The sequence below is a fragment of the Cynocephalus volans genome, chromosome 11, assembly GCF_027409185.1.
Source record: "Cynocephalus volans isolate mCynVol1 chromosome 11, mCynVol1.pri, whole genome shotgun sequence".
Taxonomy (NCBI): Eukaryota; Metazoa; Chordata; class Mammalia; order Dermoptera; family Cynocephalidae; genus Cynocephalus; species Cynocephalus volans.
In genome coordinates this window covers 25,329,165-25,346,471 of record NC_084470.1, presented here as the reverse complement: position 1 = coordinate 25,346,471, position 17,307 = coordinate 25,329,165, and the positions used below count along the sequence as shown (strand labels likewise).

General features: G+C 45.6%; 1 protein-coding gene across 1 annotated transcript in view; it reads left to right on the top strand.

Annotated features, from left to right (window-relative positions):
* BFSP2 (beaded filament structural protein 2) overlaps positions 1-17,307 on the top strand; it is a 54,038-nt gene that overhangs the window by 23,773 nt on the left and 12,958 nt on the right. The window contains exons 2-4 of the mRNA XM_063113499.1: positions 6,130-6,212; positions 11,975-12,131; positions 13,211-13,372. Coding sequence (XP_062969569.1) covers positions 6,130-6,212; positions 11,975-12,131; positions 13,211-13,372 — 402 coding nt within the window. The remainder of the gene's footprint in view (positions 1-6,129; positions 6,213-11,974; positions 12,132-13,210; positions 13,373-17,307) is intronic.

The window sequence follows — 17,307 nt, the reverse complement described above, 5'->3', positions numbered from 1 at the left end:
GCAACAGCGTGAGCAAGGACATGGAGGGATTCCAGCTGCAGCCTGGGCGGCAGCCTGAGTAAATCTGGAGGCAGCTCTGTGCAAAGCACGGTTCTCAAAGTTGAGCCTGCACCATCCACCCATGGAAAGCTAATAAAATACAAACTGTTGCCACCCACACCAGCACTCGGATTCGTACATCTGAGATAGGGTTTGAGAATCTGCATTTCTCTCAAGTTCCCAGGTGAGGCTGATGCTGCTGTTCCAGGGACCACACTTTGAGAAGCACTGGGATCAAGGGTGCTAAAGGAAGCCTTCCTGTGGGGGAGCAGATGAAGATAGCTCCTGGGCCACCCGCAACTCTTCCCCTTTCTGCACCGCCCCTCTCAGAACCTGCCCCATGACCTACCACAACCTCTGACTGCCCATCCCCCTGGGGCTCAACCCAGGTGGTCCTCCTTGGACAGAGTTGTATGTTTCTCTCTTCATTGAAACTTACAGGTCCTGAGTCCTATTCCCTCAAGACCACCTAATCTCATGTAGCAATTCACACTAATGCTGCTATGATGAACCATGTGTCTTTTTAATAGGAGACCTGGCATTAAATCGTGATTGTGGCATTTCAGGCTCTGTTTTAGTAGAAGGATAGAGAGGAGGAGGAAAGGATCTCCCCCGGTGGACCTCCCAGCACGCCACGTAGCAAGCTGCCAGCCTGCCCACCTTCAAGTTTACCCGGAAGGCCATTGTCACATGAGTTTGTACTTTTCTCCTACTAGAGAGGAGGGCAGGAATGGTTCCAAGGTCATAAGTAAATATACTTGTATTCATAGCATCAGTCCAGAGACTGTAGATCTTAACATTTGATATTTTTATTGTCTTCTCCCCTGGAAAGAATAGTTGATCAGGGAGGCAAAGTTAATTTGCATTCACTTTGGCCATAAATCAAAGAGAACCAGATAGCTAATGGACATCTGCTGCAGTTTAAAATACAAATGATCCTTCTTCTCTAGGGCTTGACCACAAAGTGCTCAGCAGCACAAGTGCTCAGGACCCTCAAAGTTGGACCCACAGATGCACCCCCAGCTCTTCTCAGCTTACAGGGTCTGAAATGAAAGCTCAGGGGGTTGGAGTGGGAGATTGGTTTGGTTTGGTTAGTATCCTCATACCCAGTAGGGAAGATATGTCTTTATCTTCATGATGCAGCCTAAATAGGAACCAGTAGTCTTGACTATTCTATGTTACAGGGGAAAAAAAAAACCAGAAAACAGTCCTCCACAAAGGTCTCTCTGTTAATGTGCTTTGACCTAGTTTGGCATTCTGGTTCTGCCACTTTCCAACTGTGTCATTTAGGGCACAATACTTAAGCTCAGCCTCAGCATCCTCACCTGTGAAATGGGTGTGCTGGTATCAGCTTTAGAGGGTTGCCATGAGCATTTCACTAAGTCATAAACGACTGGCAGTTTAGCTCAGTTGGTTAGAGCATAGTGTTATAACACCAAGGTCAAGGGTTTGGATCCCCATACTGGCTCCCCACCAAAAAAAAGTAAAATAAAATAAATAAATAATGAAGTTATGAATGTTAAATGTCTAGTACAGTGTGGGCCACAGTCAGTGACCTGGTATCTGCTCAACAATTGGCTCTCCATGAATAAAAGGCTCTGGTTTATAGTATTTGCTGATTTCCCTGGTATAAATACTCCTACCATGGCTGATATCAAGCTACCCGCATGCCGTCACTGAGGCAGAGTTGGGAAGAGCTGCACAGCAGTGCACAGTCGTATGGTGTTTCCACCACACAGACACGATAGAAGCAAATAACCTTAGGAGCACAGATAATGTCAAACACAGTAAAATTATTAGTAAATGATTAGTATTTATCACCTTTGTGTTTTGATTATTTATTATCTTTGTTTTAAAAGTAATTAAACTGTAAGTTCACATAATTTAATTTTCTATGAAGGCTGTGTTTAACAGCCAGCTCACAAAACTCCTGACATGTTTAACAATCACTCCCACAAGCCAGTACGGGCCAGAACAAGCCAGCACCGGCACATTGCTGGGCGCATCTGCAAGCAGTCACTAAGCATGATGCCCTGTCCCTTTTCCTTTTACATCCACCACCCTGGGGATGATTTTATGAAGGTTTTCCCAGGTACAGACAATGATGTTTCCTGTTCCCCTGCAGGCTCCAAGCTTTGCTTTTGTCCTGGGCCCTTCTGGGCCACCATCCCAGTGCTCAGCCCATGCTAAGCCTCAGCCAAGGTCCTAGCCCTCCTTGTGCTGCCTGACTGGACTTTTTTTCTACAGCTGGGAAGGCTGAGCAACCACCAACACCAGAGAAGATGTCGACTCTGCTAAGCTGAGGGGGACTACATGAGAACGGTTCAGGGCCCTCTAGGGCTGAGTGGTGGTGACTCAGTTTATTTTAGGATCCCCGTCTGTGAAGGAGATGGAGGCACGGCCAGCAAGCTGCAGTTTGGCAAGTCAGGGCCTATAATTAGCCTCTGCTTGAGGCTGCAATAAACCCTTGGTTGTTACTAAACAATATGCAGGAAGGACTCCAGCTTCCCGAGCCCCAGCCTGCACAAGCCTCCGGGACAGGCACTGGGACAGAGCCACCATAAGGGCTGGGCAGCATCCAGATTACCCCAAAAGGTGCTCCTGTTCTCAACCCCAAGTGGGAACTTAGAAGCTGCTGAGCAGCAAGGACATGGAGAAGCCAGCCCCTCACCTCCCCATCTCCCCTTCCAGCATCCTGCATTTCCCACCTGGCGCCTTCACGGGTTGCACCAGGCATCCTCTGTTTATAAAGAGTTTGCAGTAAACTGGGAAAATGTGACCAAATCACACACTCAGTACTGTTGCAGCTGGGCAAAGCAAAGCAAAAAGCTTTCTGTGGACACAGGCCGGAAAGGAAGTATATGCACTTGGGAGAGAGTCGTACTGCTAATACCAGGTCAGGGGTTTGGATCCCCATACCAGCCAGCTGCCAAAAATAAATAAATAAATAATAAAAGGAAGCAAATGCCAGCAGTGTTTATCCTGCACAGCAGGACTTGCAGTGATCACATTTTCAGCCATCTTTCTGCTTTTCTAGAATCATGTGACTCTAAATATGGCATGCCTATACTCCACACATGCCCCAGGGTGTGTTTTTGTTGTTGTTGTTTTTTTATCTTTTCTGTCCACCGCCTGAGATCCAAGTTTAAAAAGCAGAAGCAAACAAACAAACAAAACTAAGCTGCACCAAGGTGGAGGATTTAAGCTTCAGGGTCCCTCACCTGCACAGACCCCTTGCAAGGCCCTGTAACTAATACTGTATTCGTCATGTTTTATTCTTTCTCTTCAAGAGGGTCTTTTGAATTGTTTAAGCTATAGGCCCCACATCTGCCTGCATCTGCCCCTGTGTTGCCACTAGTCTGTGACACTTGTGGAGGAATCTTCTCTGTAACAATGGGTTTTGAGCCCACAGTCTGGATGCCAGCTATGACCCAGGTCTGATGCTCAGGTGGAATATTTGCCAGCAGCTTCACTGTGAACAATCGAGCAGTGTGATCACCTCGGCCTCAAGTGGTCATCTGCAAAGTGGCATTACTGGAAGTCTGAAGGCTGGGAAAGGAGGCTCCTGACTGTGGGGGCTACAGCCATGAGAAGGGGGATGAAGGGAGGGCTCAGCCAGAGCAGCTGAAGCCCACCTGCAGGGAGCCTCACGTTTCTGTTAGTGCAGAGCCCTGGCTATTAACTGTATTAACTACATATTCTTATTTTCTCTATTCTTGATCCTTTGGCATCTGGGGCCTCACTGACCAGGGAGAGACTGCCCCTCCTAGGATTAGCTAACTCCTGGGTATAGTGAACCGCCTGCCTGTGAGAGCGCACCTGATATGCAAACCAACCAATCCTGAGCCCATGCTGCCAACCCGCCTCCTCTACCTGCTTCCCATACCCAGGAGGCAATATTCCTCTGCCTTTGTCATCCCAGGGCCAGCTACCACACAGCTGGGGACCACCTCTGTAGCCCAGAGTCTGCTGAAATTATTCAAGCCAGCTGATCCTACGCCTGCCCTGATGCACACCCTGCCCTGCTCCTTCTGTCCTGTGAAAACCACAATAGGCTTTGGCCCACACTTGCCCCTCCTCTCCTTCTGCCTCCTGACCTACCCTGGTGCTTTGCCCTGCATGGGGTGGGAACTGTGAGCAACAAACTATCTTCTCAACAGTGGCTATCCCCTGATCTGTTGGTTTCACTGGACCTGAGTACATTTAAATCTGGGTACCCTTCTCAGGGGCTCTGGGAAATGCCCTCCAGAGCTGGGACCAGTGAAGGTTGGGAGCTGCTCACCCACAAACGTGTAGTTCATCTATTCGTGCATTCATTCAACAAGCATTTATGGACTGTCTACCGCCAGCCAGGCCTCAGGGACAGGCCACCTCAAACCAGCGGGATAAGGATCATGATGGGGAACACTGTGTCCTCCCCTTGTCCTAGCATGGCTGCCTCATTTTGCTTCATTTCATTGAATTTCCCCCTCGTAAAGCTAATCTCTCTGCTCCAGCCTGTCCCTGGGGCACAGTGGGGAGGAGGGAAACCGGGGTCTCTCCCTCACCCAGTTCTCATCTCACTTCTGTCTCTGGCCCTGGGTGCCTGGAGTTCTCCTAGTCCATAAAGAACTTGCAACTCATTCATGTTCAAGTACAAAAGGACTGATAATAGCTTAAAACAGTGATATGCTTCATTCTTGTAAAGCAACAGTCCTTTTTCACCCCAGAGAAAAGCTTATTAAAAAACCACATATGTATATATCTTAGGTTGAGGAGCAAACCCTCAAATCCCCACCTGTGGGGGACCCTGAGGGGTTTGGGGATCCAAGTTTGAAAAACCACTCTTCGGAACCAGCCCGTGGCTCACTTGGGAGAGTGTGGTGCTGATAACACCAAGGCCACAGGTTCAGATCCCTATATAGGGATGGCTGGTTAGCTCACCTGGGAGAGCCTGGTGCTGACAACACCAAGTCAAGGGTTAAGATCCCCTTACCGGTCATCTTTAAAGAAAAAAAAAAAAAAAAAACCACTCTTCGAGGCTCCATGAAACCCCTGAACTATGTGTACAACGTTTATGTTCACATGTATGTTTGGAGAGTGGACAAAATTCTAGAGCCATGCTGTACAGTGGCTTCTAGTCATATGTGGATATTAAAATTTAACTTAATTAAATTTAAATAAAATTAAATGTCCAGTTTCTCAGTCACCCTTGCCACATTTTGAGTGCTCGGTAGCCACATGCGGCCACGTGGTAGACAGTGCAGACACAGAACATTTCCATCATTGCAGGAAGTTCTGTAGCACAGCACTACTCTGTGGATTTCACCAGCTTTTCAAAAGCATCATGACCAGAAAATGTTAAGAGCTGCTAAGTAAAGCCAGTGAAATTTCATTTAGGGAGCCAGACTCCCCTGGAGGGTAGAGGGCTCATCACTATGACTGAGTCAGTAAACAAGTCTGCCTTGGAATAATCTTTTTGTTCCAAAAATCCAACTGTAAAAACTCTTAAAAGCCATCCATCGAGGGTTTGGATCCGCATACCGGACAGCTGCTAAAAAAAAGACATCAGAATTTTATGCTACATTGTTTATCTCCTCCCCTACCCATCCCCATCCCTTTTCAGAGAGGGACACTTCAACTCTAAAAATATTTGCTATAATAAAGGCCCATTAAGGGAATACTACTCTGCTATAAAAAAGAATGGAATACTGCCATTTGCAACGACATGGATGGACCTAGAGAGAATTATATTAAGTGAAACGAGTCAGGCACAGAAAGAAAAATATCACATGTTCTCACTTATTTGTGGGAGCTAAAAATAAATAAATACAGAAATAAACTTGGGGGGAGGGAAGAAGACACAACAATTACAATTCCTTGAAGTTGATACACAAGCGAACAGATATGAGGTTGTTTGGAGGGAGGGAGGTTTGGTAATGGGCCACAATAATCAACCACGTTGTATACTGACAAAATTAAATTAAAAAAAAAAAAAAAAAAAGAAAGGTCCATTAAGTTTCCCAGAGATTCTGTGCCCAACGCAAGTCACGTGGTAAGTGGAGGACATTCCCAGTGACCTTGTCTCCTTTGGTGTGTGTCATCATCTAGGTTGGCGAGGCAGTCTTGGAAAATGCCCGGCTCATGCTGCAGACGGAGACTATCCAGGCAGGTGCGGATGACTTTAAAGAGAGGTAATGCTCTACAGCAGAGGGGACAGTCCCTCTGCACGCACAGACTCTTGGGCAATGCAGACAATAATGCTGTCCTAGAGTCTGCATCATTCACTTCCAATCTGTGGGGGACCCTGAGGGGTTTGGAGATCCTAATTTGAAAAACCACTCTTCAAGGCTCCATGAAACCCCTGAACTATGTGCACAGTGTTTATGTGGAAGCCTCATGGAAAGATGGGGTGAGACAACAGAGGCCCTGGAGAATCCAGACCTGTAATCATTCGGCTCAAACCCCCCCTTGTAGACGCACACTAGGCCCCAAGGGCACAAAGATTTTGCCAGCGTCACTTGGTTCAGAGCAGGGGTTCTCAAACTCTAATGCGTATCAGAATCACCTGGGGCCTTATATAAAACACAGATTGTTGGGCCTCACCCTCAGAGTTTCTGATTCAACGGGTCTAGAGTGGGACCCAAATTTTACATTTCTAACGAGTGCCCGGGGATGCTGATCCTGCTGGTCTATAATTTGACTATATCCTGGGACTATAATTTGAGAACTACTAGTTTAGAGCAACGTTTCTCAGTCCTGGCTGCATATTAGAATCAGCTGGGCCCTTAAAATACCCACGCACAAGCCCCACAGACTAATGAAATCGGAGTCCCCAGGGATGGGGCCTGGGCTTCAGTATTTTTAAAGCTCACCAGATGATTTCATGTGCATCCAGGCTTGAGAGCTACCACTTTAAAATCTAACGCAGTGTTTCCTGACAAGTGGTGTATGTACTGCTGGTGCAGACCATTTTAAGTGGCCTAAGCATAAACATTTTATTTTTAACAGTAATATATTTATTTTTATAGTTACCTTCTATTTATGACCCATAAGACTATTTTTTCACTATAGTAGCACCATTTGTAGTAGAAATTTAAAGTTTATTTAATATAAAGAACATTTTAAAAATTTTAAGATTTCCTTTTTAAATAGATAGACTTAAGGAAAATATAAGCAATGACACTGAAGACGTGCATTTAGGACGAAATCAGAAAGATGAGTGAAGTTTGAGAAACACTAGTCTAGTGGAGAAGCAAAATGAAGACCTTTTATGGATGAACACAATAATTTTGAGAATATTCTGTGGGGAAGGGTGTCCTCAGAGTGGGGCAAGTGGATAGGGGACAGGATTGTTACTCAAGGGAACATTTACCCACATTGGTAAAGACTAAAGAGGACAGGCTTACGGGTGGGAGTCTTTGGGGAAGACCACGATCCCATTGCCCTGCTTATCTTAGGAGAAGAAGGGTTTTGTGACGAAGAGAAGAGCCTCTACCAGCTCCTCAGACCCTAAGTCACTTCCCTTCTCTAAGACTATGGTTCTCCGTCTGCTAAGTGGATCTCTGTTAGCGGCCTCTCTGGAATCAAGGAGACTTTCACTCCGCTAGGGCTGCCCAGCGCTGTGCTAGGCAAGGTCACAGGAACACAAAGAAGTGAAGCCATCATCCTGGCCACCGATGGCTTCCTGTCTAATTAAAGACAGACGCCAATAGACACGAAACCATTCTCACTAAATTTTAAGTAGAACTTGATTAAGTATGAAATTAAAATAGGGCCTGACTGACATTTCTTTCACGCATTCATTTACTTATTCATTTATGCACTTATTCATTCATACAAACCCTTATCCAGCCATTCAACAAAGTAGAATGTAAACTCACTGACATAAAGGAGCTGGGTCTATTTTGTTCTCTGTTATATCACCAGCACCTATAGCAGTGCCGGGCACAAGAAAGGTGCTCAACAAGCATTTGTTGAGTGAATAAATGAATCAATTCAACAAATGTTTGAATGTCTGCTTTGTGCCAGGCCCCTTGCCAGGTGCTGGGAATAAAGGGAATCAGACCTGACCTCAAGGAGCTCACAGTTTTGTGGCAAAGACAGAGGAGTAAACAGATAATACATTACAAAGCAGATGTGTTGTCACTGAAATGAGCACCGGTGAGGTGGGACATTTAGCCTGGCCAGGGAAGGCTGACGGAAGAGGTATTGCCTGATTTGGGTCCTAAAGCTCATGTAGGAGTTGCCTGGGTAAATGAAGGAGGCATGGCTTTCCAGGCAGAGGGGGCGGTGTGGGCAAAGGCAGGAGGACATGAAAAGGCAGGGTGCATTCGTGCAACGTCAAGTAGCTGGTTATGACTGGTGCATACAGTGAATGCAGGAGGGACCACTGAGGAGGCCTGAACACCAGGGAGAAGCCAAATCCAGGAGGACCTTGTCAGCTTTACCAAAGAGCTTCAGAATGATCTGACAGCAGGAGAGACACATAGGAGGAACTCAAGTGGTGGCTCACCATGACCAAATTTTAGCTTTAAAGGAAGTTTTGTACTGGAGGAGAGGAGAGGCAGGTCACAAGAGCAAGAACACCAGGAGTGAAGGGACTGAACTGAAGGAGGGGCAGGGTCTGTACTGGGGAGCAGTAGCTGGAAAGTAAGATGAGGTCGGATCATTGAGGAGCCAGAGGATGACACTTAAGACTTCTGAGCAGTGAACTGATTCAATGTGGCTAAGGATGGTCACTCTGGGGCAATACTGTGGGTCTGAGAAGACAACCAGGAGGCTGTTGAAGTTCAGGCATGTGGGGATGGGGCCTGCGTGGGATGGTAGCAGTGGGCCCACTTGAAGGGCAGGGGAAGAAAGAGCAGCATGATCTGATCGTTATTTACATAAACAGCCTGAAAAGAGAAGGTGAAGTTAAGTTCCAGTTTTGAAGCTGGGTTATTTAGAAGACTTGTGGTTCTGTTTACTGAAATAGAAAGCTGGGGAGGGAAAGCTAGCCTAAAAGTCAAGGGTAGATAATGAGTTTGGTTTTGTGCAAGCTGAGCTGAGCTGATGGTGGAGAGACCAAGCAGCAATTGTGGGATGCTGCTGAAAATGCTGGGCAGAGTGGCTTGCGGGTCAAGACAAGGCAGTTCTGGGTGACATGAGCATAGAGGTGCTAATCGAAGACTTCAAAATGAAGGCGGAAAGGAAGAGTATAGCAAGAGACAGGGAAAAGCTCCACGTCAGCCTTGGGGGATATCACAGAGATATTTCAGATCTTTAGAGGGCTTCCAAAAAAAAAAAATCTGTAGGGAACCTGAGACCTCCCATAATGCTGAAGGGAGCTTATCCTGAAAGGGCCAGGCTCCCTGGAGAGATGAACAAAACAGAACTCCAGAGGCCCCTGGGGACTCTGCCAGCATGGGCCAACAGGGACCAATCCCAATGATATGAGTGGGTTTTCATTTCAGCTGGAGGGACAGGACTTGTTTCCAAAAGGACTAACATGTTAATGACAATACAATCCTTCATAAAGAATAGCTTTGGGTAGAAAATCTAATCCTACATACAGGGTACAGCAAATGCTTTGGAAACTATCCCCGGAGAGCTGATTCAAAGGTGCAGGTTCAACTCTGAGGGAAGTCTCCCATGGTATGCCACAGGGCTCTGTCCTCAGCCCCTTCATTTGACTATTTTTAACTGCAAGGTGCATGAAAGCAGGTATGAGAAATGGCAGGTGATACAAAGCCAGGAGGAGCAGTGAGGAGCAGAACGACAGAATCCCAACACACTGGAGCAAGGGGCTGATGGAACTGAAGGAGGATGAATATGAACTCCTACTTTTGGGTTCAAATACCAGGTGTTCCTTGAGAGGATGGGGAAACTGGGCTGCTCACGTGAAAATGCTCACGAGTTCTAGCTGATGGGAGGCTCAGAATCAGTAAGCAGCAGACACAGCTGGTAAAAATCCACCGAATAAATATACAAGCAACAAAAACCCACGAGGCCAATCTTAGGGTCCACAATGAGCAGAATTAAAGGGTTTAAACAAAGAAGCAGACAGTCCCATGGGACTCTGAACTGTTCAGGCAACATCTGTAGTTTATCATTCAGTTCTCTGTATCACATTTTAAGGTAGACAGGGACAGAGATAGGAGCATTTCTAATTATTCCACAAATATATCTTTTTTTTTTTTTTTTTATTAAAAGATGACCGGTAAGGGGATCTTAACCCTTGACTTGGTGTTGTCAGCACCACGCTCACCCAGTGAGCAAACCGGCCATCCCTATATGGGATCCGAACCCGCGGCCTCGGCACTCCCAGCGCCACACTCTCCCGAGTGAGCCACGGGCTCAGCCCCACAAATATATCTTAAGCCTGGAGCTGGGTACTGAGAATACAAAGATGGGAAAGTCATAGTCCCTTCCCTTGATGATAAAGGATATGGAAACCAGTTTATCTGAAGAATGGTGGAAGGAATTGGGAATGTTTAACCTGAGAAAGAAAAATCTTGGTGGGGGTGGGGATATGACATAAGGGACAGTCTCTAAATATTTGTAAGATTGCCAGAAGGAAAGATTAGACTGACTTTAGGAGTTCCAGAGGGTAAAAGAGGAGAATTCTGACTTTTACAGGAATGGAGACTTAAGCTCTTGAAGGAAGAAATTTGCAAAACTTAGAGCTGTCCAAAAATGGAATGTAGATTTGAGAAGTAATGAGTTCACCATCACAGGAAATGTTCAAGCAAAGGCTACAGTATGATCACCTGTCAGGAATGTGCTCAAGGGATTGTCACTGGGTAGGAGTTTCAGCAATTGAACTCTAAAGTCCCTTAAAATTCTAAGACCCAGCTGCCCTGTTAGTTCAGTTGATTGGAGTGCAGCCTTGTAACACCACAGTCAGGGGTTCAGTTCCCCTGTACCAGTCAGCCACCAAAAGATAAATAAGTAAATCAGGGGTGGGAGAAAATAAGAACTCTCATGCACTCATTTATAAAAATAAATAAATAAAAGTTCTAAGACCTTAAGATGTTTTCTGGAATGAGAAGTGTGAGATTTCTGCTTTCTACGGATGGATGAAAGGAAGGTGTGGAATCTGGCTGAGTCGTCTAGCCGTGGGAGGAAAGGAGGGGCACCAGGAGAAACTGGCAAAAAAGGTTGAGTAGTTTTTAGAAAGAATTCCCTGTGCAAACCAGAGATTTTGTAAACCAGGATTGAAACAATTCAGAGTGGGCAGTTTCAGACATGTGGGTGTATGTTATTGCATAAGTTGTAAATTGATAAACTCTGGATATTTCACATACAAACCCGGGTTTCCCATTTCTCTTGAAGTGAACTGGCAGCCCTGGGCCAATCCCTTCCCCCAAGTCTGTAATGGGAGGAGCTGTGCAGCAGCGCCCCCTGTAGGTGGAGTTTGAGCTCTCTGCGGTGCTGAATCCCCATCTCTCCTGGTTGCTCAGTCCTGGCCCACTCCCCCATCCACATGCCCCACTTGGAACCTGAAGGTGTTTGGATTTGCAGCCACTGTTGTGGAATTTCACATGGGCTCTTTAGAGATGAAAACCACATCTTTCATCTCGGGATCCCCAGCCTGATACTTAGCAGATTCTCAGTAATGTTTGTTAAGGGAGCCTCAGGTCAAAGGGACAATTCGGGATAATGGTGAAGATGCTGGATCGTTTTACCTGAATCTGAACTACTGGAGAAACTCTCTAAAGCTCTGTGCTTCTAACGCCCCATGAGGCTGGCACCCCGCGAAGCCAAGTTATCAGAAGTTGGCTGCAGTCGCTTTCATTGTAATAAATCCACGTGTGACAATTTGCACTAGCAGTGCCCTCAGAGCTATTATAACAGTGGGTTTCACCAACCATTGTCTAACTATTGCATAATTGGCCTGTTGGTAACATTTATAATCTGATTTACTTTTCTTTTGGGCCACCCAGCTATGCTGATTAAGTTCCTTTATTGGCAGATATGAAAATGAGCAGCCATTTCGAAAGGCAGCAGAAGAGGAAATTAGCTCTCTCTATAAAGTCATTGATGAAGCTACTTTGACAAAAACGGATCTGGAGAGTCAAATAGAAAGTCTGAAAGAAGAACTTGGCATTCTGTCAAGGAACTATGAAGAGGTAGGTGGGGGCTGGGGGTGCTGGTTTGGCCACATGACCAGAGGCGCTCAGCTGTCTGGCTGTGCAAGGGCAGCACGTCTCTGTCTCTTGACATGGCTTGCCTAGGGCTGCAGAGAAGAGGCAGCTAAAATACTTTCACATCCTTGTAGTGGGTTGGGTTACCTGGGTGGTCTCAAACTCAAATGGCTCTGGGGACCAGGCTGGTACATAAGTGGGGAAAGGCAGCAGGTCTAAGCACGAGGGAGGGACGAGTGACAGAACCTGCATTGAATTGGAGGGAGCACCCCTCTCCTCGAAATATTCAATATCAGATACTTTTTTCAATATTGTATAGGACGAATAAAATAACTCTGAGGGTAGATCCAGGCTGCGGTTTACACACACTCAATGAAATTAGATGAGATTACTGAGTGGCAGGCCCGAAGGAGACTTCTAATGGTTAGATGGTCCAGTTCCCTGCAGGATGCACTGATTCTAAACCACCTCCCACTATCACCGTCTGATCCCAGATCCAAGGTGCTTACAGCTGAAAGAGTTACAACCCACTTAACAACGCTCACATCAGGAGTTTGTCCTTGTGTCCAACCTTATGCTGACCAGCAACCATATCCCCACTTCCTCCTGCTCTTAGCTCAGTCCTTTAAGACCACTCTCCAACCATATCCCCACTTCCTCCTGCTCTTAGCTCAGTCCTTTAAGAACACTCTCCCTCAGTAAGCCTTGAGAGACTCCCAAGTTAGCTTTAAGTTTTTTTCAGCCTAGTCTGACTTTACGCTTGAATTCATTTTTCTGTTGCTTACTTTGTTATTTGTTTTTATCTAGTTATTTATTCTGATATTTGCTTTGGGCCTGGGCTTGTGGAAACCAACCTAAAGAAATGCACCTTGAGAAAAGAGAATACAGCGCCCACACTGGGAAGAGGATTGGGGACTTGATCAGTCTCTGTGAATCCCCATGGTTAGCAGTAGCAGGATGAGAAGCAAAAGTGTCGCCCACAGAGCCGGGCTTCTGCTGGCTAGAATCCTCTGTCATTTTTTTCTCCCCCAGAACTGCTCTAAGGTGTATATTGTCATTTTCAGGATGTGAAGGTGCTGTACAGACAGTTGTCAGGGTCTGAGCTGGAACAAATGGATGTTCCCATTGGCGCTGGTCTGGACGACATCCTTGAGACCATCAGAATTCAGTGGGAGAAAGATGTGGAAAAGAACCGCGTGGAGGCAGTAGCCTTGCTCCAAGCTAAGGTAAGAGACAGGGCCAGCATCCTCCAGTCTGCTCGGAGCAGAAAGAGGCCAAGCAAAGGTGAAGCATCGTCAACGTGCAGAAGAAAAAATGCAACTGTTTAGTAGCAAGTTCAATCTCACCAGACATGGAAGTGCAAATTGAAATAATAGCTTTTTGATCACCTATCTACGAGCAGAAAATGTCTAAAATGGTAATACTCAATGTTGGCATGTATGTGGACAGACAGGCTGTCTACTGTATTATCAAACAGCACAAACTAGTCCACCACCTTTGAATAAGGGATTTGGTAATATGTATCGAGAGTGTTAAAATGCCCCTACCTACCAGTAAATCTGGACGCTACCCTAAAGAAGTAATTCAAAATACAAATAGTTTATGTCCAAATATACTCACAGAGGCATTATTAGAGTGAAAAAATTGGGGGCAAAACAGACAAATGTGTAATGCAGGAAAAGATTAAGCCACCACCTAACCATGCAATGTACAGTGAACTAGCATGCAGTTATTAGAAATGACGTTTATGAAGCATCATTTCTAATAAAATGGGGAAAATGGGGAGAAAAAGATAGTATGGAATGATATATACCAGAGCCAACAAACTATTTCTTTAAAGGAACAGGCAGTAAATATTTCAGTCTTCATGGTCCAGATGGTCTCTGCTGCAGCCACTCAACCCTGCCACTGCAGTATGAACGCAGCCTTAGGTAGTAGGTAGCAAATGAGCATGGCCGTGTTCCAATGCAACTTTATCTACAGAACAGGAGGTGAGCTAGAGCTGGTCTGCAGGCTGCAGGTACACACAGAAGAGTAAAGCATTCAGACAGAGAACCCAGGCATCAAGAACCTGGGCGTCAATAACACCATGTTATTGGTGTTGCCAGTTGTTGTCTTTGAGTGATGGCCCTATCTAATACTATGAGGTCTTTTCTCTTTCTTGTTTTTCAGTATTTCTCCAGTTTTCCTTAAGTAGCATGAATTATATTCATAGAAGAAAAACAACTTTTATGACGCCTCATAAATGATTAAGGAATTCACCAGAAAATAGAGTGTACAGGATTTGTTCTTCCCTTCTCCATCTCCCAGCCATTCATGACTTTGAAATTCTGAGGCAGAGGATAAAAGGAGAAGAGGAAGGAAAATGGGAAGACGTGGGGAAAATAAGATAGATATTTGAGAAAAGGCAAGAAGGCTGCTTGCTAGCTTTTGGTTACCATTTAGCAGTTCTCAATCCTGGTTGCACAGCAGAATTATTTCAGAGCATTTTCAAAATTGCCCATGCCCAGGCCCCATCCAGACCAATTACATCAGAGGGAAGGTAGGGGCTTTATGACTTTTTAAAGCTCTCTGGATGATACACAACCAGGGTTGAGAACCATGAGAGTTATGAAAGCTACCAAAAGAAAAACAGGAGGACCTTTTCTGTCCTTTCTTCTACCGTGTTCCCTCCATCCCCTGCCCCCCGAGTACCAGTAGGAAGCTTCCCAGAAGAACCTTTACTAATTCTGGATCCCCAAATGTTCTCTAGCCCAGAAGACATCTTTCAGTCCCCCATTTCTTCATCCCCTAACCCCTTTCAATGGCTTCTTTTCTTTCTATCAATTCCTTGAGCCAGGTCACTACAACCAATTTTTATTGCAAAGAGTGCCTAGTAATTCAACAAAATGAAGCCCCTACCCCCAACCAACCTGGCAAGAGGTGGAGCAACACAGGAAGCGAAGCCAAACCATGGATTTGATTTTGGTCCTTTGACTCTTTTTTAAGAGACTCATAAATGTTTATAATTAATGACTCTGGAGATCATCTAATTCCATTCCCTCTTTTTATTTATTTATTTGTGTGTTTGTTTGTTTATTTATTTTGGTGGCTGACCAGTCCAGGGACCATTCTCTCATTTAGAGGAAACTGAGACCCAGAGTATGCCAATGACTTCTCAAGGTCACAGGGCTGGTGGGTAGCCCCATAGTTCAACTCTCCTGGTGCTTGGTCCAGGGACCTTTTCCTCTGCAGTGGGCTGTATCGTTTCTCCCCTGGTCCTGCTCCCAAAGCTAAATCTCAGCAGACTGTGGTTTACAACCTTGCTTCTTTCCCGACTCTCCCAGGGTGTACACAACACTGTAGTGATGGGGGTTGGGTGCAGTCCCTTATAATCATCAGAAATAAATCCTGCATTGTTTGGAAAAGGAAAAAAAACTTGTCATTATTATTCATCCCTCACCCCTTTAAGAATCATCATTAGCCCAACAGTAACTCAAACATTAATTCTAAACAGATTCATTAGTGTTTTTTTAATAGAGTAATCTGAAAGCTACATCTCAGAGAAAACAGACAGTGCTTGTTTTAGTTGGCCAGTGCTGCCTGGGCCTCTTGCAGAGAGGCAGAGCTCAGAAAATATTTGCAGAATGAGTGAATTCCTCTGATCATCAACAGAGATCAGAACTGACAGCCAGAATTCCTCCAATAAATAGTTGTGTCAGTTGCAGTTGTGCCCGCGGGGGCTGACGTTTGCCCATCCTGAGCATCTCTTGTCAGTTTCTTGACGGCAAAGCATAAATGTGAAATGGCTCAGCACACACTGCTTTCAAAGGCTTTTGTAAAGAGAATGCAAACATGCATTTAATTACCTTTCAGCCCAGGGAGGCCGAAAATTAATTAACATGATTAATTTATGTCTTGGTTTACGTTCCCCCAGAAGCAGATCCCAACACAAATATTAGAGTAGAGGTAGTTTATTTGGAAGTTGGGGTGGGTGGGTGGCGGGGAAGGGGACCAACAAAATGCCAGTAGAGGAGAGGCAGAGAAGGGGACTGACGAGAAATGCGTTATCAAGCCAGCCACCACTGTGAGAGACTGGTGGGAACCCAGGGCAATTTGGGGAAACGGTATAGACGACAGGAGAGGGGAAAGGCGAGGAAGCTGGGGTGTTAATACCATCTCCCATCGGGCTTCTGCCATCTGCTAGCAGAGTGACCTTTCAATGGCTTCAGAGAAAGCTGTCAGGCAGAGAGATGCAAAATCTGGCAGTGGGAAACTGGGGAGCAGTAAAGTGTGAAGGCCTAAGGAACAAAGGCGGGTGCCATCAGCATCTGCTATGGCTTATCTGCCAACTCTTTTTTTAATCATTAAAAGCTTATAAAGAAGGTCTGGCTAGGGTCAGTGCAGGAACCACCTTCCCTTCCGCCATGGTGTTAGGGCTGTCAGGAACCTCGGTGGCCAGTTTTTGGAGCTTCTGAAGTTGCACGATCCAGTGATTGAGGGATCAGATTGGTCCAGAGGATTTCTGGAGTGTCTTAAAGTCTGGCTCTTCCTTGTTTATTTGTTGCAGTTACCCAACTCGGGGTATTTAGGGATGTTTCAGGACCTCAGACAACATGCCATACTACTCTCCAGATCTCCATATAAGAGGGAAAAAAAAAAAAAAAAAAACCTTTATTTTCTATACTCTCACACAACGCTTCTGATATCAAATGTGTAATGTCTTTCACACCGAACAATTCTCCAAACATAGAATGGGTGTCCTACAACTCAATCCAATTCCAATACTGTCTACCTGGAGACAGCATCAGATCCCACAGGTGAAGGGCTCAGTCCCACAAGACTGCCCCCACTTCAGATGCCAATCGCATGTCTGGACTTCTGGACTTCTGACTATCTGGCTATAAGTTGGGAGTTCACACAACTCCCTCCTCAGATTGAATAAGTTGCTGGAATAACTCAGAACTCAGGGAACTCACTTTACTTATTTTTACCTGCTTATTGTATTAAGGACACAACTCAGGAACAGCTAAATGGAAGAGATGCATAAGGCAAGGTACATGGGAAGGGGTAGGGAGCCCCCTGACCCCTCTGGGAGCACCCCCTTCCAGCACCTCCATGTGTTCACTAACCCAGAAGCTCTCCAAATTCTGTCCTTCTATGTTTTTATGAAGGCTTCGTT